The 23,376-nt window shown below is 34.6% G+C and overlaps 1 protein-coding gene across 1 annotated transcript; it reads left to right on the forward strand.

Moving 5' to 3' along the window:
- Positions 1 to 927: 927 nt before the first annotated feature.
- MS3_00010939 (uncharacterized protein) lies at positions 928 to 15,513 on the forward strand (the record flags this gene model as incomplete). The annotated part of the gene is made up of 6 exons (XM_051219351.1): positions 928 to 1,148; positions 8,778 to 8,967; positions 10,291 to 10,504; positions 12,680 to 12,871; positions 13,935 to 14,204; positions 15,434 to 15,513. The coding sequence occupies 6 exons, from the start codon at positions 928 to 930 to the stop codon at positions 15,511 to 15,513; spliced, it is 1,167 nt and encodes a 388-aa protein (XP_051066712.1).
- Positions 15,514 to 23,376: the final 7,863 nt, after the last annotated feature.

The following is a 23,376-nucleotide window of genomic DNA, read 5'->3' on the forward strand; positions in this document are numbered from 1 at the left end:
TACCTACAAACTCATTTATGCAAATAGTTTTTCGAGATTATAATATAAATATACCAGCTCAGTTGTTTAAGTGTCAGAGGTTTACTGTGAGTCCGTGTTTTATCCCAGGTGGGTCGTGAATGTACGCTGTCAAAGAGTCCAGTATTAGAACGAATCAACCGTTCAATGCTTCTTGACTTTCAATCATTATTTATCTAACATCAATTCATGATAAAATCCATGATGTAATCCATGAAATTCAATAACTTCAGCAAGCCCTCCGTGGTTAAATAACCATTTACCTGTGATAAGGAATTCTTTGGGTAATCTGAAATTACTATGGACCACGTGGTGGCTACTCTGAATTCTATAGATTGACCAACTTCAGATATGCCAGTACGACCCCAATACTGTTCCCCGATCTCCAATATATCAGAACACGAACCGTTAGATGAAAATTGTTTATGGGGTCGGGAGAAAAATAAGAATATACAGACAAAGGCATATTTCACAGATAGAAATCATGAGTCAATTGAAGCTAGACCACCATGGAAACCTGGAAGCACTGGACGGCCGTTTCGTCCTAGTAACATTAATCCATGATAAAATCCATGATGTAATCCAAGAGATTCAATAACCTCAACAAACCTTCTGTGGTTGAATAATCATTTACTTGTGATAAGGATTTCTTTAGGTAATCTGAAATCCACTCGGATTGTAATATGAAACTTTTGGCAGAAACAATACATGTTCCAGATGTTCAAATGAGTGACAGATTTCCAGGAACGTCTGCTCTGCTTTTTGTTATATTATCATACAATTAATTTAAGTGTTGCTTGGATGGCCTACCATTAATTTAATACAAATACATTGTCCTAGAATCTAAATTGCATGAATTACTTATGAGAACATTATTTCCAATTTACAGGATCCGTTAGTGCACCTCTAATGCGCAACACTGCCATCCTTTCAGTGGATATCCAGTTAAGTGATAGTAAAAGTGTTGAAAATGGGACTGTCTGGTTTCTGCAATTCACTGGTCGATTCAATAATATTACAAAACTCACCAACTTATCTGTAACTTGTGTAAGAACTGGCTTGGAAAAACCTTCAATTAAAGTTATACCATCTCAATTATCACTGGTTGCATCCAGTGATTGCCCTGATCGGTTTGTTCAAAATATTCTGACCTTCGTATTGTGTTTATACTTTCATATAGTCGATTCCCTATTACAAATGAGTTTATTTTACAATAGTATATTAAGTACACAGATTGTAATTATTCTGTTAAGTATTCTTCTAGCGCATCTCAGGATCTATTTATCAGCATCTAAACCGAGTGTAAATCGCCAACAACTTACAATGTCAATATCAGTATGAAATGATATTGGTTCGTAGCCATTTGTACAACACTACCACAAGAAATACCTTAATCAGTCTATTGTGTTACTTGACTACCAAGCTACCATTAAGTCAACGTCATAAAATTTGATTTGAAAACGAATTACCTTGAGATACAGATTAATGTCAAACTCCAGTCATTCATGCCACACAGTGTTATTATTTAACATGAGTTTAGTCACCTTCTCCAGGTCACCAGTAGTTTATGTGTAAAAACTACATAAAAGTTATGTTCGAAATACTCTTAGCGCTTTATGCTTAAATGATTCCAACCTTTCGTCCACGGTGTCGGTTTGCACTCGGTCAGAATAATAATAGAAATCAGTGATTCAGGTTAGAATCATTATGAAAACCACTGTTTTGGCGACAGGTGGCAATACATTTCGTGTGGTTCTGCTTCATTAGCATAGTGTAAAGTTCTCCAGTTTCTCGGCTTTTATTTCGTTCAGTTCAAAATCAGTGAGCGAAAACAAAGGTTGGTGCAGAATAATATGAATTCATTTTATTTCGTTAGTTTCTCATCAGCTGCTTACAACCTAAAATATTTGAAATTCAACGTTATTATAGATATGGAAATATTTATACAACAGAGGACGATGAAGGATGAATATATGTAACATGATGTAGCAAAGATTTCGTTAGAGTTAATGAGGTCATAAAATTTTTGTTTCGACTATATAGAGTTTGGGAGGGAAATAGTTTATGCAGTGATTCTAATGAACACAACAGATTATTTCTTCAAGATGAATTCTATTGTGTGTAAGCACACGAGATTCAAGTTAGAAAAATGTAACAAAGACTTAACTGATTCCACTGAGAAAAGAATCACGAAAGTACTCAGAGACCTACTAAAAAAGATGATCGATAATTCTACTTACAATAACCTACGACCTCATGAGTCTCGTTTGCCCCACATGCATGGTTTACCGAAAATACATAAACAAGATAATCCTCTTAGACCTATTCTGTCAACGGTCAATTCACCATACCAAAAAGTTGCACGATGGCTTGCAGATAAATTAGAACCACTTCGTCAACGACTAGCCACCTATACACTAAAGGATTCATTTGTATTTGCTGACAGTACGAATCACATAAATATTGCTGGTAAGTTTATGGTTTCTTTTGATGTGACATCATTGTTGACAAAAATACCACATACATAATTTGTCAGCATCCTGACATCCTACCTCTACCAGCAATAGAATTCAAACGACCATTACTCATGTGTACAAAAGACGTTCAGTTCCAATTCAGCAATACCATATACCGACACACCGATGGTGTAGCAATGGGAAATCCGTTAGGCCGCGTCTTAGCGGACATTTTCATGGATAACCTCGAAAGAACCAAACTCAAACGAGCGATTGATGAAATGATGTATTATTCGAGGTGTGTTGATGATACCTTCATCGTATGTAATAATCAACATGAAACGAAGAAAAGATGGCACAGTTCAACGCTCAGTTTATAAGAAAGACACTTGGAATGGGATTTATCTCAATTTCAACAGCTTTTGTCCAATCAATTATAAAAAAGGAACTTGTCAAAACATTGTTTCACAGAACAGAAAGAATATGCACTGCCGATACAATAGAGGAGGAAGTTATGAATGTTAAAAAGTGTTTAAGGAATAACGGATACCCATTGAAATTTATTGAGAAATATGGAAAACGTGAACATAAAATACCCAAAGAAACTACAGTAAATAAAAAAACTTGTTTTTATTCAACTCAAATTCAAAGGCGATAATGTCACAGGGTCAATCAATATGAGACTAAAAACTGCACTGACAAAAACATATCCTGCAGCTAAATTGATTGTTCTGTCCAAAACAACATGTTCTTTGACACAATCAAAGGTCGACAGATATCCCTTTCACGTTACCACCAACTGTGTATACAAATTTACACATATCTGCCAAAGCAGTTACATTGGTAGAACAGAAAGGAGAGCCTACGTCCGATTCAAAGAACATATTCCGAACGGTTTGAGATTAAACGGACTAAAAGCACTCAGCAGTGCTATCGCAGGAAATCTCCTTGACACTGGACACGAAGTCGATATATTGGAGTCCTTCAAGGTGATCAACAAACAATCAAATTCAAACCTTTTGAAATTTGCCGAAGCGATAGCAATCAAAATTTTAAAACCAGATCTTTGTATACATAAAGAAGCAGTAATAAATCTTTCTTTACCCTGGTAACATTACCCCCCCCTTTTATTGATTACGTTATTCCAACTCTTTCTGAATTTTATAATTACATCATTCTTAACTGACCAATTTCAATTCATATCTCTCTTTATTACCGTTAATCTATTTTCAATTATTTATTACATAATAATCTAGTGTGTTTTAATTCCTTGATTTCTAATCACTATTTCAATCTTCTGGAACCTTCCTTCCCAAACTCTATATAGTCGAAACAAAAATTTTATGACCTCATTAACTCTAACGAAATCTTTGCTACATCATGTTACATATATTCATCCTTCATCGTCCTCTGTTGTATAAATATTTCCATATCTATAATAACGTTGAATTTCAAATATTTTAGGTTGTAAGCAGCTGATGAGAACCTAACGAAATAAAATGAATTCATATTATTCTGCACCAACTTTTGTTCTTTCTCTCTTTAAAATAATAAAGTGAAATATTGTAGCGAACAAGAACACGGGTGGGGACAACCGAATGAACTTAGCACAGTCGTTACAGACTATTTCAATAAAATCTGAATACCATATAGTAAATAGTCAATTTGTAAAATATTAGTGCATCATATCAAACTGGACTGTTTCTGTTGCAAACACCAATCCATTGTCTCCCATTCCATTGCTCATGCGTTTTCTTACAAATTCCATTGTGTTCTCGCTCTTTTTTTGTTGATCTTCCCCTCATCTTCTGCTGCCAGACATTACGTTCCTGACTCGCATAATATACTACTTACATCAATATAATAGCACACCGCACACTATGTGTACAAAACATGATTTTGATTCTAAGGAATACTGTTTTGACCCAGTATCACTTTTCAATTATTTGTTCATGGTTCATACTAAAACTGTTCGGTCTGTTTGTTTAGCCGAATTCCAGCTGGTCAGAAGCATTATGAGGTGAATGCATAAAATACAATTCTTGAAAGAATCAAGTGTGGGAGATTACAATGGCTATAATAATTTGTCTGACCTATATTTGTTACTTATATGAAATATATCTCAAAGCAAAATTATAAAATTTATCCTCTACTAGACGTTACTTACTTATTTACTCACGCCTGTTACTCCCAATGGAGCGTAGGCCGCCGATCAGCATTCTCCTGCCCACTCTGTTCTGGGCCTTCCTTTCTAGTTTAATCCAATTTTTGTTCATTCTTTTCATGTTTGTCTCCATTTCTCAGTGTAATTTGTTCCCTGGTCTTCCTCTCCTCCTTTAACCTTGAGTATTCCATGTGAGGGCTTGTCTTGTGACGCAGTTGGGTGCTTTCCTCAATGTGTGTCCTATCCACTTCCAGCGCTTCTTCTTGATTTCTTCCTCCGCTGGGATTTGGTTTGTTCTCTCCCACAGTACGTTGTTGCTAATAGTGTCTGGCCAACGAATCCGAAGTATTTTGCGCAGACAACTGTTAATAAACACCTGTATCTTCTGGATGATGGCTTTCGTAGTTTTCCAGGTTTCCGCTCCATACAGTAGAACTGTCTTGATATTTGTATTGAAAATTCTGACTTTGGTGTTTGTTGACAGTTGCTTTGAGTCCCAGATGCTCTTGCCCTGCCGATCCGCGCCTTCACATCTGCATCAGATCCACCGTGCTCATCAATGATGCTGCCTAAATATGTAAAGGTTTTTACATCTTCCAAATCTTCTCCGTCAAGTGTGATTCGATTGGTGCATGTTGTGTTGTATCGGAGAATCTTGCTTTTCCCTTTGTGTATGTTGAGACCTACTGCTGCTGAGGCTGCTGCTACATTGGTCGTCTTCGCCTGCATTTGTTGTTGCGTTTGGGATAGAAGGGCCAGATCATCTGCGAAGTCTAGATCGTCTAACTGCATCCTAGATGTCCACTGTATCTCGTGTTGCCCTTCAGATGTTGACGTCTTCATAATCCAGTCGATCACCAGGAGAAAGAGAAAGGGTGAGAGTAGGCAACCTTGCCTGACACCAGTCTTTTCTTCGAACGAGTCTGTCAACTGTCCTTCATGCACGATTTTGCAGTTTAAGCCATCATAGGAATTCCTTATGACATTGACTACCCTTTGAGGCACGCCGTAGTGTCGAAGCGGCTTCCATAGTGTTGTTCTGTCCACGCTATCAAATGCTTTTTCGTAGTCAATGAAGTTGATGTAGAGTGATGAGTTCTATTCAATTGATTGTTCCACAATGATCTGTAGAGTTGTGATTTGGTCTGTACACGATCTATCCTTACGGAATTCAACCTGCTGATCTCGAAGTTGGACGTCTACGGAGTCCTTCATTCTGTTTAACAATACTCTGTTGAAAACTTTTCTTGGTATTGGGAGAAGAGTGATGCCCCTGTAGTTATCACAGTTGCTGAGATCTCCTTTCTTTGGTATTTTGATCAGGCGTCCTTCTTTCCAGTCTTTTGGTACTTGTTCCTCATCCCAGATCTCATTGAAGAGAATGTGGAGTATCCTTGCAGTTACTGCTACATCTGCTTTTAGTGTCTCTACTGGAATGTTGTCTGGTCCTGCTGCTTTGCCACTCTTGATTTGTGTGATGGCCATGCTTATCTCTCCAATTGTTGATAGGCCAACATTGATTGGGAGGTCCGTGGGTGCTGCTTCGATGTTGGGTGGGTTTAGTGGGGCTGGTCGACCTGAAGGTTCTTTTAAGTGTTTTACACACGTGTTTCGCTGTTCTTCAATGTCGGTGATTACTTTGCCTTCCTTGCTTTTCACCGATCGTTCTGGTTTAATATAACTTCCAGCGAGCTTCGTTGTTGTGTCCTACAGCTGTCTCGTGTTTCCTTCTCTTGCAGCTTTTTCCGCCGTCGTTGCTGGATCTTCCACATATTTACGTTTGTCGGCTCTGAAGCTTCTCTTTACTTGCTTGTTTGCCTCTGTGTATTCAGCCTGTGCCTTGACTGATATTGATTGCTGCCTTCTTGTTCCTCATTTTTGAATCTTATCCAGTGTATCAACAGTGATTCATTCTTCTCGATGGTGTTTCTTGTGGCTCAGAACCTCATGACATGTTGAAGTGATTGCCTCCTTGATCCCTTTCCATTTGTTCTCCATGGTAGTTCCCCCGCCATTGAGTAGATCATGAAGTGCCTGTAACCTATTGCTGAGGACTATCTTGAATTCTTTGAGTCTCTCAGTATTCCAAAAATGGCTGTATTAAACTTTTGTGATGTTGTCCACTCCGTTGTCCAGAACTTCTTGAGTTTCAGTTTTATCATGACAATCAGAAAGTGGTGATCTGAGGCTATATCAGCTCCTTTCTTGGTCCTCAAGTTCTCCATGATCCTTCTGAACTTCTTATTAATGCACATATGGTCGATTTAGTTCTGTGTAGTGTGATCGGTGAATTCCGTATGGCTTTGTGTATGCGTTTATGTGGGAATATGGTGCTGCCTATGACCAGTTTGTCGAAGGCACATAGGTTTGCGAACCTCTCACCATTTTCGTTTCTTTCTCCCAGTCCATGTCGTCCCATGATGTCTTCATGTCCGTTGTTGTCCATTCCAACCTTGGCATATAGATCTCCCATCAGAATAGTCAGGTCCTTTGTTGGGCACTTCTCGATGATTGACTGCAGCCTATCGTAGAATTGATCTTTAACGTCTTCATTGTAGTCGTTGGTAGGAGCATAGCATTGGATGATGTTCATTGAAATGCCCTCTTTCTTTGTTTTCAAGGAGGCTTTGATAATCCTGGGTCCGGGAGATTCCCATCCTATAAGTGCATTTTGTGCTTCTTTGGACAGCATCAATGCAACTCCTTGTGTATGCTGAGCATTTTCTTCTTCATGGCCGGATTATAAGAGAAGCTCTCATGAAGTCAGTTTTTTTGTCCAACTTGCGTGCAATATGTTTCCCTGATCCCAAGCACCTCAAGGTCGTATCTCCTCATTTCTGCATCAATTTGGAAAGCTCTCCCGGTGTCCCACATTGTACGAACATTCCATGTACATAAAGAAATGGTTGCTTTGGTTGTCAGAAGGGGCTTCGTAACTTCCGAAGGAACTCGGCTTTCATCATGAGGCTTCATAGTTATTGTAAATGAAGACCTTCTGATTCACAGGGCAGAGTTTAAGTAGTTTAAATAATTTTTTCTGGTTAGCGTATTTTTAGCGAGTTAGTTTTCAACGAAATGGGGCCGCTAACCCCATGCTCAACCCTCCTCCTTTATCCGGGCTTGAGACCAGCAGTAGCCTCCGGAGGGACTCCAATCGGAGTTCCTCTACCAGACGTGGTTTGTTTCAAAATTTACTTCTAATTATAAGTCATATATGGAGTCCCATTTATGGATGGTTTCTGATATGTTGAACCATATGATTTCCAAACCAATGGAATAATACCAAAAGTAAACCTGACTAACATTTATAATTTTGTTTCATGTGGACCAATCCAGTCAAGTGCATAGTCAACCGTAAATTAATTAACAGAACACTTTGATCATCAGAAATTTCGTTTGTTGGTTTTTAATCAGATATCAAGTATACCTTTTTATTCTTCCTCATTTTTAGAAGGTGTCAACAACACACCTTCTATTGAAACTATTACTCTTTCATTCAAAACATCTTCATGATGACACTGTTGGTTTATTAGAATATTGAGATAGTTGAGGACGCGTGAAGATTTTAGTGATCTGATTAAACAGGTAAGTGGTCAGACAACAAAAATGTAGTTGTATTTCAGAAAAAAGAACATCAAAACAAGTGAGGTAATTCTATCTGCGGGAAATGCAGCTCATTTATTTAACGGATATTCAATGAATGTCTTATATCTCAAAATCCCGTCAGTTATTCAAGCATAAACATTTAGATTTCTGCACACATGAGAAAACTGGTCATTAAACCATTCATATATATAATGATGTACATGTCTAATCAAGTAGCGAGATTGCGTTACGACCTTCCATTGTCTATGACAAGTACTTTCCTCACACCCAACAAGGACTGAACTTCACTGGTCGCAATAAAAGTGTGAATTTGTGACCAAATGTAGTGTGGAGTATAATACAAATTATTTGATGAATACTTAGTCATTTTTAGACCTCTAAATCGATCCGTAAAGACAACTGTGCACAATACTCAGTCAATATGATATTTTACATTATATATTTTGTAGTACAATTACTACCACATTTTATGATCAGGGTAGCTTGTTTCAATACTTTATTTTCAAATTGTTTATTTCCAATGCTGTACACAGGGATGAAGTTTATCTTCAAACTCTGGTTCAAATGATGAACGGTACCGGATTGGAATGCGAAAGACAGTCAATAATATTCTATCTCAGTCCACAGATACAGTCAATTGACGTATTTAATAAAACGGGGAATACAGATGATATAACATTGAAAACTGCTTTAAATCCAGTATCCAAGTCGGTTCAGTTCACAGTAAGCTTATGCGTTTTGTTGCATATTGAAGTTAAATCACAAAATTTCACAGATTCGAACATGGTAAACGTAAACTGTATTAAACGAAAGGAACGTAAGGCATTGACAAGCAGAAATAGTTTGCTTCCGATTGTTGTGATTTGTTCCCAATCTTTGGTAACATTCATGTCATTTGTAAAAATATTATTAAAGATTTGCAAACAGTTTTTCAAAGTCTCACATGAACTGAATTCTATTTTGAGAAATAACTTCACATAGGTTTTCTGAAATGAATAATCGGTTGTTCTTTATGGCAGTATATTAAAGTTTTCCAATTATTCGAAAATGAAGTGTCATTTAAATTTCAAAATGTAGCATTCTTGTGAGTTAGATAACCAACTTTTCAGACTTGAAATGACCAGTCAGATTTCTACTAGAAAACTTATTGCTTAAAGTAAAACATTCCGTTGGCGTTATCGACTTCTAATAATCGCCCGAATAACCGTCGTCATTATAACTCCTTGACGGGGTATTATTTCCAGAAGTCGAAATAATAAATTAGTGCCAATAGCTTATTTCAGGCAACGCTTAAATAGAACAACTGATACTCACAAGGTGATGAAGACCAATTAATGAGTGCTGCTTAACAAGCCACCATATATGCATGTGTATGCGAAGATTCAAGAGATTTAAGCAATTACAAATTAAGCGGATAAAAGGACTAAGTGCGTGGGCTCTCACAAACGGTCAGTCATAAATGCTACCTTATACAAGCATGAAGATATATATTTATAAGAGAACAGTCTGTATGCGAAATCGGTTGATTGAACGGCATGGTAAATTTGATCACAGTCAAAGCGATAATATTTTTAAAACCGAACCCGGCCACGATACAATATTTCCATTACATACATCGTGTTTGACAATAATCAATAGAAATCCTACTGTAATGTTCTATGTCCGTTTTTAGCTGAACTTATTTGACATTTTAGGAAAACCAATTTACTACAGAGTTACATATGTCAGTTTTAAATCATTTGTACTGTTGTAAAACTGAAGCTGTAGTCTTTGTATTCTTAAGTTTTTCATATAATACTATGAAATGGAATTGTTCATATTCAGTTTTGAGATTCACAATTATTCATTTAACCTTATTCTAGGCAGTTTATTTTGAAGACACTTGATAGACCGATATATGTGTGGTTTTTTTAACATTAGCTTAGACTTATGGTTGGATTGAAAAAAAATACTCAATATTTGTTAATCATTTGAACTACTTATATACGTCCAATTTGTTCAGAAACAACACTTGTTTGTCATCACTTCTTTTATTCCTCTATTTAGACTGGTCATTTATACTTTGGTAAAAGCTACACAGCTATCTTCCGATTGAAATTCAAATCGTCTCGGACATCTGTTGAAAAATACCCAGTTCTAATCGAAGTTGTATGTAAACCGTATGAACGCAATATTTCTGTCTTTAGTGGCTGTGTAAGATCAAAATTTTACAAATTTAGATCTCATATACATGTAGAACTTGACTACCATACATACTCATGTGAGTTTTATTTCTGTATATTATTTAAAAACTATTTATAGCTACCGATTTGTGAATGCAACATAAAAAATAAGTTTATGTCATATAATTTATTCACCAGTTTATAAGTGAAATCCACTATTTCGATGACTGTTTCCCATCTTACTTTTTACCCAAAAGCAATGTTACAACCATGATGAATTTTCATACACATATTTCCCTTTATCATAGTTGGAAAGAGCAAGAACAAAGATTTTAGCAGAATAGCATGAATTCATTTTATTTCCATAGGAATAAAATGAGTAGAGCTCGCTTCTGAAATTTGCTGAAGCCATTTCCATCAGGTGTCAGAAACCTGACTTATGTGTCCAAAAGGAGACGGTTATTAATCTCTCTTTGCCTTGGTGACTAATATTCTTTCGTTTAATCTTTTTTTCCTTTTCTCTAAACTCTTTCTTGCATTTATTTCATCATTGAGTTTTGTTTCAACTATTTTCCAAATTAATAATCTCATTTTATCAACTGAGCTCTACTCGTTTTATTCCTATCAATGTTTACGAATTATGTAATCACTTGTTTCTAGCCCTTCGAACCGTTGTCACAATTAGTATTTTAGAATGTTATTTCACACAAGGTATATATTTACAACATTTAGTCTATGAATTTTAATTTACACTCTTGCTATACTATATGAATATGTCTTCCAACCAAACTCTTTCATGTAAGTAACTTTAATGCATTATGTCATTATAATTTTAAATATCACAGGTTGTAAGCAGCTAACTAGAACCTACGAGATAAAATGCATTCATGCTATTCTGCTAAAATCTTTGTTCTTGCTCATTTCAACTATGATAAAAACTGCATAACGCAACTTGATTTTAAGAACCATTTGTGTCGACAAATGTATAGATAATTTCTTAGCATGGAAACATTCCGTGGTAAACGTTTTATTGGACTGTATTGTAAGGAATTGGATTGACAAGATATATCAACATTAATTAAGACATTTATCCGTGTTGGCCAAAATGATTTAGAAAAATCGAAATTTCTCACATTAAGTCAAGGATCTTGGTTTTTTAAACAAGACAACTGTGCAATGCGACATAGTCTGTCCAGTTGTTTCGAATCTCATCAGTTTACTAGACAGACTGTTAATTTTACCAAAAGTTGTAAATAATTCAGAGTTTTTCCCTTTTGTTAAGAATTTCGTATAACTGAGTGTTGTAATGTCACCGATAGTCAACCGACTGATATTACTAAAATATCAGGATAGGAACAATATACTTATGCAAAGATGAACATCAGACAGAAAACCAAATGCATTTGGACAGATTTTGACAAAATTTTAAATATTCTCAAAACATTCTGTGCACTGCAAGTACGGTTTACTTTTTGCTTGAACTTCTCCTAGTCTAGTTATCGATAGATTGAGTAGCAAGTAACATTTCGCAAATTCCTCATATAGTCAAATACTTAGCAGTTCAGAGTTTCAAACAAGATCTACGATCATTGTGTATTAATTTCAATGATGGTCATTCTTAATAATGAATGTCCATGTGACGTAACATTAGTTGCATAACTCTCAAGCACATGGTACCAACCAACTTAGAAAATCAACAGTAATAGTTACTGAATAAAATATACACATCAGAACTCATTAATTTGTTATTTAGAAGTATGCAATATATTAGCACAAAATAGTCTTAACTGTTTCATCGTAATTTGCCTTGTCAATTGGAGGAAGTGATGTAAAGCAACCGAGATAATAGAAAAAGACAATAGTCACGCTACTTTGGAAAGTAAATCAAAACTGATCTTTTTATGGTAGGTTTAATGTAGGTACAGCAGCCTGTTTTTGAACATTTAAGGGAGGGAGGGAGGTTTAACTTTCTCATGTTTGGATAGACACACTTGAGAACTTCCATGAAACAATACAAAGGTGGATTCTAAATAAATTTACTATCCATCACCGAACTATAGGTTGATGTACGCATACATATTTGACTGAGAAGGTTTGGACATGTTATAGGACTATCATATGTTAATGAATGTTATTGAATATCCTTTTGTTTCATCTTTGTTATACAATACCGTTCACGCATACAATGTTAATCATATGAAATGGACCAGTGCCAAACTATGATGCTGTGGTAGATAATAATAATTAATCTTGATGTAAATTTCTGTATTCAGATCCATGTGATTTGCCTCATTACAAGGCATTGCGGAATCCTGCTGTGCCGTTGCCTAGTCGTCAGTCAGATACATTCTTAAATGTTCGTGATCGTCTGTTTTACTGTGGACGTGCATTTAATATGAAGGGGTCATTTGATTTGGAGAAACGTTGCTTTATGATTAGCAAATTACCTGACAGAATATGGATCGGTAAGTTATCATAGAAATTTCAGTTTTGTTATTAGTCGAATGCTATTATTTATAGTTGAAAGACTAAGTTTATTCAGGGATTCGTTGCAATAATATTCATTTCGACAGAAATACATTACAACTCTAAGCTTGACGAATTGAGTTTCTCCAAGTTGTGAGTATTACATGGTCGTTTTCACCATAATGTTAGCCTTCATTCATTAATAAATTAACAAATAACAGTCTATATATACAACATCTAATTTATATCTTTGTGTGTTTTAGTTGTTTAGAATCGGAATACATTGCCCTTGTGATTATCTGAATATGTTTTAGCACTTCAAGATGATTGAGACAAATAAATTGAAGGATGTTTCTTGTTAGAATCAAAGAAATCGACCATCCTAAACAGTAAACCATTTATTACTCCTGTGGTGCTTCTTGTGTTAGGCAATGTTGAATATACTGGATATGCGAACTATTTTAGTCTAGCCAAAGTCCAAACTAAACAATCATACGGATATTGATTTTGTTAGAAACATACATATTTAGACTCTTCAAAATTATTATTTGGTTATTGATAAACAACCACTATTTCATCACCCACAATGATTACTAAACATCACATGAGGCTCTAGCGAACATTCGAATGTCACAAAATTGTCTCTGAATCCAGTATCTGATTACATAAATTCTAAACGCTTAATATAATGACATATTACTCTGACAAAAATGAGAAATAGTCTCCTTTTTAGTCTGTTATCTGAGTGAAATTTAATTATATTATTTATGAATACAAAATATTAGGCATAAACATCCAACTCTACAAGCTAAACCGTTATGTAAATGAAGAACATTTCCAAATTGATTCAGATTTTTGAAGGATCGAATTAACAAAGTGGTAGAAAATACCTTCAGTAAGAAATGATTTTCACATTGTATGTTCATTGATATTATTCAAATTTCACTGATTGAAGATATTCTTAGTACGAATTTACGAGAAACATATTCGTCAAACATTCTGTTCAGTAATACTCTGATACGAATAATGGAAATCTTATTATACCTAACTTTTAATTTCTAGACATGGGACCATTTGTTGAACAGATTATAGCGTACACAAATCCACTTGGCATATTGTTCGGTTTGGGAGCAAATGGTGGAGGTGTAATGATGAGTAAGAACTTTGGAAAAACATGGATTTCAATCAACTCATTCATGTATCAAAACACTTTGAATACGTCAACTGAAATCATTACAGCAAGTGTCGTACCATGGATTTCATCAACTGGATCAATTGACAATACACTGTTTGAGTCATTTTGCAAGATGCGAGTGGCTGAACAATGGAATGGTAAGGGATATGGAGTTACGAATTTCAGCGAAAATATCATCACTCTGTTTAATTGAATGCACAAATATGAACTAAAACTTAAAGCGAATGAACTGATGTTGGATCAGTCAGAGTAGAGTAGGACATCTGATATATTTTGCTTTTATAGTTGAAGGTGCCAGAAGGATTAAGTGAAACAAATGTGAGATAAAATTATGGATAATTTGATAAAAAATTTGACATTTGTGAAATGAAAATCAGATAATTACAATGAGTTAAGGATAATGTAAGTGATAAACTAGGAAATACTCCATTTGCGTACAAAGTTCAGAGTTCCTCTAATGGATAACTAAAGCTTTTGTATTGAGGATCCTGGTAGATTTCTAAGGTTTCTATAAATGGCCATAAAATCAACATGTGTGTTAGTTCAATGATCACAATCAATTGAATGTTCAAGGTCTCCCTTCGAATTTGTAGGACCGAACTGAAAAATGTTCATGCAACCAGACAAGATTTTTGCCACTATATGTGGTGTATTGTGTTCTACTTATATGAACAGATATAAGTAGAATGTTTCAGGAACTGGAAGTAGGATCCTTACAGACAGAAGAGAAAAATGCGTAGCAAGGAAAGAAAAACAAAAGGAACTGGAGTAATAACGGGAATGAAAGAACAAAGAAGTTTGTAAAAGATAATTCAAGGAAGATGTGCTAATGGTGTATTCGATGAATTGTTTTGCAAATTGCTTTACAAGTAAATGCAGTGTGTAGTTCTTTCTCGGTAAACAGTATTACTTACACCGTTAGTACTGCATGTTCGTCATACTACCCTCCTTTATATGTCGCTATTCGAGTCAGTTTCTGTAGTTAAGATTCATAACTGAATATGGACACATTATCATAATCTACAAACACAAGTGATATAATTTTCATTGTTTATACAGATTGAGATTCATTCACTCTTTTGAAATTAGTGGATGTTGATAACCAGTGTTTATCCATTCGATAATCTAGTTCGTTTATTAAACATACAATAAAACCAGTGGAATTGATAGAAACATAGTATTTATGATAATAAACAAACAAATATATGTTCACTTAAATAGCTTACTTCAATAGAATTTTGATTATTTAGACTTAAAGTTTGTCCATTACAAACAACACATAACGTGGAAATCAGTAAGTAGGTCTCATACGTGATTTCGTTCAGAACAGTATAATCTTACTTGTTTTCATATAATTTACCTTTAGTTTGCATCAACCAAATCTATGCCAACCAAATGTTGTTAGCTAATTGGACTTACACATGTCCGAAAATCAAGCTGTTTTAACCAACCAATTATCTCCACCGGAAATACGAACATTGCTTAAACACTGGTGAATTTAAGTCGTGTTAGATTCAGGTTGTATACGATTATGTAGTTGTCAGTTAATTTCTATTTATACTGTTGTCTTATTATTCATCTAAAAATTTACCTATTTTTAATTAATTACATGCTTGTAAAACTTCAGTTTCTTTTGCTTTGATGATAACAAATATCGTTTGAGTAACAAAATAGTTGAAAGTTAAACCTTTGGGTCTGTTACTCGCCAATGTAAGAACCGAATTTCGAAGTGTGTTCTGTTTCAGTGAATAGTTAGTTTGATTTTAAAATTCATAGTGATGTCATGTAAAGCTCTGTAAAAGTGAAAAGCAAAATGACTGCACACTTGATGGTAGACCTAGATTAGATTCTCTGTCGTGGAATGACGGCACAAAATCCATGTATTTGAGTAAATGATGTACTTACAAAGTAAAGATTTATACTGTTTTAAAGTCACTATAATTCCAACAAGAAATGAGTTAAACGTTATTCCATGCTAAATGATTGAAGGAGAGACATCCAAATGTGAAACGTATATAAATGCTAGTTAGTGACCATGTCATATCGAACTAAAAACTTGTACATGTACGTGGTTGTGAAGTCATTAAAAACCGTGACAGACTAACAATCTCATTCAATAGTGATTGAAAATTCTACGGATATGAGTTTATATCTCTTGTTGAAATTGTTGGAATAAACTGTTAAGGAATGCAATATGGATGTCAGATGTATATTATTTTTGAGAATTGGTGCTTCTGACTGGTTTTTATAATGATCAAACTAACCTCACCTATTGAAAAGCATTTAATTTCAGAGTTATTACGTCAACTGAATTTGTATCACCTGGAGAATATTTTCATTAAGGGTAAACACAGTCCATTACCACTGTGAAGTCATTTCAAGGGATCGATTGGTCTCTGTGCTCAGGTATTATTAAATTCAAAGCTTATAACCGTGCAAGTGGAAGCTCTATCTTGTCAATATTGCGCATTGCGTATGATCCAGGATTTGAAATAATTTGGGATTGCTTGAAATGGACCGAGGATTGACTCCAAATGTACACTCACTAGATAAAAGATACCTAGATGTGTTACTAAAAGCATTTATTGTCCAGAATTCCACTCTTTGTGAAGAATGAGACTCTCCGCAGTTATGAAATTTGGTTATGAACGCATGTTAATTTCTCACATTTTCGACGATTTCTGAAATAGAATATGGAGTATGGGAAGCTTTCGATCAATTAGTTCGTGTATCCATTTAAAAGAATAATTAGTTTGAACGAATAAAGACCGTAAGAGCCAACTTGTCCCTTGGAAGCGTAAGAAACTAAATTGCTCACAAACTCAAAGTAAGAACTTAGAATAACAATATGATCTGATGGAACCTTCTATGTCTAAGATGACTGAAATTTCATTTCGAAGCTTTTGGTGTGAGCTTAGAACGAAATATATTGGATTGCGGTTTGACTATGAATTTCGAATATCCAATATTTGGAGATAAATGATCTTTCTTATCGAAAGCTCTTTTGGTAACTAGACATTTAAACAGCATATATTGCAAGTCTTATTCCCTGAATAAAAACAATTCTGGTCTTTGTATATATATTTATATATACATACACATGAGAGAGCATTTATACAAGCGCTGATTCTTGAGGTACTGCACTTCTCAAAGATCTAAAGATAGTCAGTCTAAGGTTTAGTCGTGCTCTCTCATAGTTTAAGGAAGTTCTCGGTTTTAATAAATAAAATAGCGTTGAAATAAATGAAGGCAGTTTAGGTGTGCATGATTTATGAATTACCAGCTAGAATATAGAAACGTTTTTGTACTTTGGTGCAAGACATATTTCATTCAATTCTACAATCGAAAAACGCGAAGGAAGTGTTTATTGCGTATAAAATATGTGCAAACCGTGATATGACGGCATGAGAAGAAAAAATTACATTTACCACTCATTGTGATTTCTATTCAACATTAGTTCTGTTTCTAATTTAGTATGGTGATTAGTCGGTGCAGTATTTGTCATGATTCTGGGCATTTTTCATATGTGGCTATTTTGTAATCAATAATCTAATTGATTTACAAATGAATATGCTAGTGCGGGTATTTCCGACTTTGTTTATCGTCTTTTCGAGTGAATGGATCTTCACTCGTCCCAGTCGGTTTTGTTCCTATTTTACGGCGTGTGAATTGTAATGGTTTATCGTTTTAAGTATAAGTGATAGGCAACGAGAATGTAACAAACCGTATCTCGTAATCTCTGACTTCTGGATTAAAATCAGCTTTATCAAAGCTATGCAACACGAATTGATCTGAAAAAGCTATATATTTTGAAGAAGTTACAGATGGATGGTTAAGAGAAGAAAAATAAAAATTTTACAATAGGTTCTAGCAAGACTTTTTCTGTTGAAATCAGTTTCTCACTCACACATCCACCATGGTTTCCTATGCAACATATAACTATGACAAAACGTACAAATACTGGTTGATGTTGAATGTGTGGACAAAAACGAAAAGGTGTTAGGTGTTTTCAACCCATTATGAGATTGTGAAAGCTTATGATAAAATGTACTTTGCATATTGTTTAAAAATCCCCGTCATATTAAAAGACTAATGTATGAATGGAGAATATTCAATGAATAAATGCCAGTTATTAATGCGAAAACTGGCGAGGTGTTAGTTCTATCGAAGCGTCCAATTCATCCAATGGAGATTCAACGATTTGTCTAAAATGGCGGTTCTTTGTTGAATAATATACAAAACTTAGTTACAAATCTCATCTTATGAGGTGTCTACTGCGTTTACCGTGTCCTTTTGTATGAAATAAGAAATGGCTTCGATAGTGCAAAAGACAGCTGTTAGTTGCGTCTAAACTTGGTAACAGTTTATCAACAAGCAAAAACCGAACCAAGTGCAAACAATGTGGAAACCGTTGCGTTTAAACAAGGGTTAAGCAAATGTACAAAATCGTGGATAACTGTTACAGTGATCGAGATAAAGTAATTATGATGATAAAAGCAATAGATGTTATAAGTATATGTAAACATCTCAGAATCTTACAGGACAAACTTGCGATAAAGCATATGTGTAGGAATTACTAGGAATACTACTATTTACTGAATGTAAATAAGTAGTATGAAACAATATGCAAAAGAGTCGGAGAGAAGTGAATATGGACGGAGAATAGAAAACATACTTAACACCAGATTTACGGCAGTGTTCATCGTTTAAAGTCATAGCATGTGAACTTAGGATGGTTATACAAAATTTGGTGTTTTAATGACTAGTTTGCAATGTTAACTTGAATCAGGTTTACGTTAAGTTGAATTATGAACTTCATGGTCAGGGGTAACAGGCGTAAATAAGTAACACATATGAAAATATACATTTTAAAATATACCATCCAGTATGTGTTTCTGATCACAACGTCTTATCCAATCTTCATAATTCATATGGGAGTTCGTTTATTAACAATCAATAGTAAAAAAAAGTTCTGAAATGTTATGACTAACAGAATATTTAAAAGTCATGTAAGTTTTCAAATGAATTGAAAGGTTTTACTACATAAGTAATCCTATCTATTTTGGCATTTGACTGTCATATAACTGTCAGACCTGAAGTGAAAGTTAACACAATGGATTGAGTTAACACATATCCTCATTCGTCATGAGGCGTCATAATTCTTCCTTCAAATCACAGGGAAGAGATTTATTTGTTGAATCTGGTTGGCGTTTTTTAGCATGACATTTTTCTATGGTATATGGTTGCCGACCTCATCCCCAACCCTCCTCCTTTACTCAGGCTTGGGAGCGGCGGTATCTCTAGGAGAGCTACATGCAGAGTTTAGTGGAATGTAGTATTATGGATTTCACTGTTCTATGAAGTTAGCTTCAAATCTGTTTGCTATTAGAATTTGATTAGATAATTTATTATAAGAACGAATTAGGGACTTCTCATGAAAATAATAAAACTGTTAACCTACAGTAGATCTATAGGTTTCGGAAGTTGGTGTGGTTATGACGTAAGTAATCCTATCTATTTAGACATTTCACTATCATTTAACTATCAGACCTGAAGTGGAAGTTAACACAATGGATTATGCTAATACATGTCTTCATTAATAACACAAACATCCCCAAACTTTCCATTTTCGTGTGTGTTCAGGTGATTTATCTACGAGTATAAGTTCTAACTGAACAGCGTTTGACAATGAAGTTTTTCTGTTTGTAAATGTATAGTCGTATTCCAAAATATGTTAGTGTGGAGAGTCAATGTTACTTAGTGTGAAATTGTAAATCGGATTTTGATTAGCTTTCAGGTTATTGTGATTGGAAACGTTAGGATTAATCAGTACTACTCAGGTGTTGGATTCTATAAGATGGAATTTTGTAGTTTATGAAATTTCCGTTCTACTACCTAGATAACTAGTCCTGACTATGTGCATATAAAATGATAAATAGAAAGAAACAAAATATCTAGATTGAGATTAAGATGTACAGTCTAAAATCCCTAGATAATGTGGACTTCTGAACTGCTAAATCCGAAAATGAGATTTGACAGTAGAAAATGATACACAAACGAGTGGATTTGAAAAAGCACATCTAATTGGACGTGTTTCAGATGTTTGACAGTGATTTGTGAGCAATGGTGAACACGTATGGAGACAGATCATATGCTTTCGGAGGTCAGGTTGTGTTTTTCCTATTGTCAATTAATTTTGTATGCAATATTTTGCTGTTTGTTTGTTCTGACAAATCACGTCTTTATGAGACAAGTGGCGTATCAGAAAGCTATGATGGTCGAGAATTTTGTCGTCACCTATTTCGTGACCATTTCTTACTGGGGAAATCCACATAAATTTGTCTAAATATTTTCACAAATGCAGTGCTAAACATAGCTTGATCTTTATAATCATTTTCTACCCCTATTTCACAGAATTGTGGTCATCTATGTTATATCCAGTAACTCAAACTGAGCAAGAGTGCAAAGTGTTGTTTCACTACTTAGTGTCTTCAATGAGACATGTGATAGCAACACCTTTGACTGGAAAACATTTCTCTTAGTTGAACTACATTGGTGCATCTGAGAAATTCAAACTCGGAATGAAATAGTGGGAACTAATTGACTGTAATTAATCCAACATATAAATACATTTTTCAGTTGAATTAATAAAAGTAACCAACAGTTTTAACCACACTATTATAAAGGGTGAGTTTAACATGGTGGTAGATCACCTTAATTCTTGTTCCTTATTGTAGTTATTTATTACAAACAGTTCCAAGATGTGACACGGAGAGTTAATTCACTTTAATTACTATTTCTCCGTAACGTAATAAACAATGAAAATAATGGTGAAAGAACCTTTATTCACTGGAGCATACCAGATAGACAATAGAAAACGCCTAAATACCGGTGTCTTATATTCATTCAATTTGTTATCCTTAAATTATCTGCAGGCTAAATTATATCAATGCTTTATTACAATATGACAGATATCAATTGTTTCAGTAAAGAGCCATGGTTGTATTAAATAAAACAAGATATCAACGACCTCTTAGAGAACACCATTTTGTATTGTTCACTTATCAGGTCAACATAAAACAATGTTTTTTTTGAGTCACCTGGTTACCAAAGTGTTAGTTTTTTTCACTTACCTTAAGGACAACTTTGCAAGTAGTACAGTGTATCACAGTTTCGTCCCAGGTTCTCTTCATGCTTTCAACTCACTATCGCCCAAAATACTAAAGTCTCGTTAATCATCTTCATGTTTTTGGTCAGTATAAGAATATGTAGGAATAATTGTTACTATTGGAGTGTTCAAGTGGTGACCTAAATCTATGGTTTACTTAGCTGCTAACAAGCTCCGAATAATACACAACCAGCGTTTCCTATCGACTATCCTCAACCACCTAACAAATTTCTGTGTGATATAGATGCATAAGTAACACAAAATGTGGTATAATTGTTTGTACTGAGCAGTTACATGACATTTATTTCACTTGTGGTATACAGTATAGACATCAGTTATTAACTATTTATGTATAGAATTCGGAATCGCTAGTCAAATTGAATTAATGTGACTCAAACGATAGAGGAAGCGGTCAACTATAATCACAGTCAAATTAAACTGTGTTACAAACAAGTAGTAGAGCAATATCTTCAATTTTCTTTATCAACACTACATCCCAAACAGGTTTGTTCTACCATTCGATATACGTGAACTAAATTGCAAATGATTACTGTGCAAACTATCCATAAACATTTTACCAGACTATTTAAATCGGTACCTCTGCCTAAAGACAGGCAACTAATTGATAACAAATCAAATGAGGAAAGGATCACCTCTAGAAGCTAACACATAGAAAGCCCATAGAAAAGATTTAAGTAATCAGAACCACTAAACACATCTCGACTTGATTAGTTTAAATGACGGTTCTAAACTAATTAAGAGTATTGGCCTGAAGACCTACCATTTGAATGATATAACTTTCAATATAACGTCCAATGAAAGACAGTGCTAAAGATAAAGTGTATCCATAAATTCAGTTGCTTGATTTTGAACTTTAACAAATCAGTTTCTTTTTCGGAAATAGTTTCACTGATTGTTGATTTTAATAATCTTAATATTTTTGGTAAGTGCGAAAACTGTCCAGTAATATACGAAAAGCAATTTAAAATATTTAGACTGTCTAAAATAAGGATGGGACTTAGTTGATCTTTAGTCAGCCATTACTGCTAATGCGTTATCTTGATATGAGCATGTTTGCTGACGCTTCTGTTTGTTTGGAATATCACATCAATAGTGTATAAGAATGATAGTTAAAAGTAAGCTGAGCACAATTCTCAAGAATTTTGGGCTAATTATTGGCATTATTTTCGGTTTCGTTTGTGGTTGAACTGAATGAACAAACCGTAGATCTTAGTCATCTGTTGTTGATTGTGTAGAAACTACAGTCAGCGATTTCGTATTGAAATCATATTCAAAGCTCTTTACTCTTAGTTTCGATTTACCAACTTTGCAAGATGGAGAAACTTGTAGAAGTACTACACTATGCAGAGATATTCATCAAATTACGATTTTAGGATGGCCAGGTCATATCCAAATAGTACGAATTCCGATATATTTAGCTAATGTATCATTAAAGGTTTGTTGTACTAAGTATACACCTTGTTATCACATCTTCAGACTCAACTGATTTTTATTAACATAAAAATGTTTTTCTTCGCAAGTCGGTTTCACGCACTAAAACTAAAGTTAATGAAATATGCATAACAAATTTCACTTATCTACATATTCTAAATTACTGGTGTGTGTATAAGATCGTAATACACAATATTTTTGACTAGGAACTGTGTTAATGGTCACTACATTAATGGAACGTGTGTATGTAATACATGTTGGATCGGGAAAACCTGTGAAGAACGAGGTAAGTCAGTCATTTATGGTTTAACTAGTCAATATTACTAATAACAAGATAATTTTCTGTTCGGTTTTATAAATATTTGGTTACATTCTATCCTTTTCTTTTTCGAGATGATGGTAAATACTCTTATCTGAAGCTCATAAGGTGTATTCTACTTTAACCTGTTGACATAAGTAGTATATAGAACAATCAGAAATTGGATGCCTGTCAAAAGAAGCTTGAGAAAATAGCACTGAAAAAACAGAATGGGGAAGCATGAAGGGACTGAGAGATGGATGAATCATGAATGATGTAAGGATAAGTGATGTAGGATTTGGAAATGAAGTGTTCAATGTATGGTTTTCACATTTCATGGAAAAGCTCTGTAATTTTGCATTGAACAATAAATTTGTCTTCCACACCCGAG

Source organism: Schistosoma haematobium, chromosome 4, assembly GCF_000699445.3.
Source record: "Schistosoma haematobium chromosome 4, whole genome shotgun sequence".
NCBI lineage: Eukaryota > Metazoa > Platyhelminthes > Trematoda > Strigeidida > Schistosomatidae > Schistosoma > Schistosoma haematobium.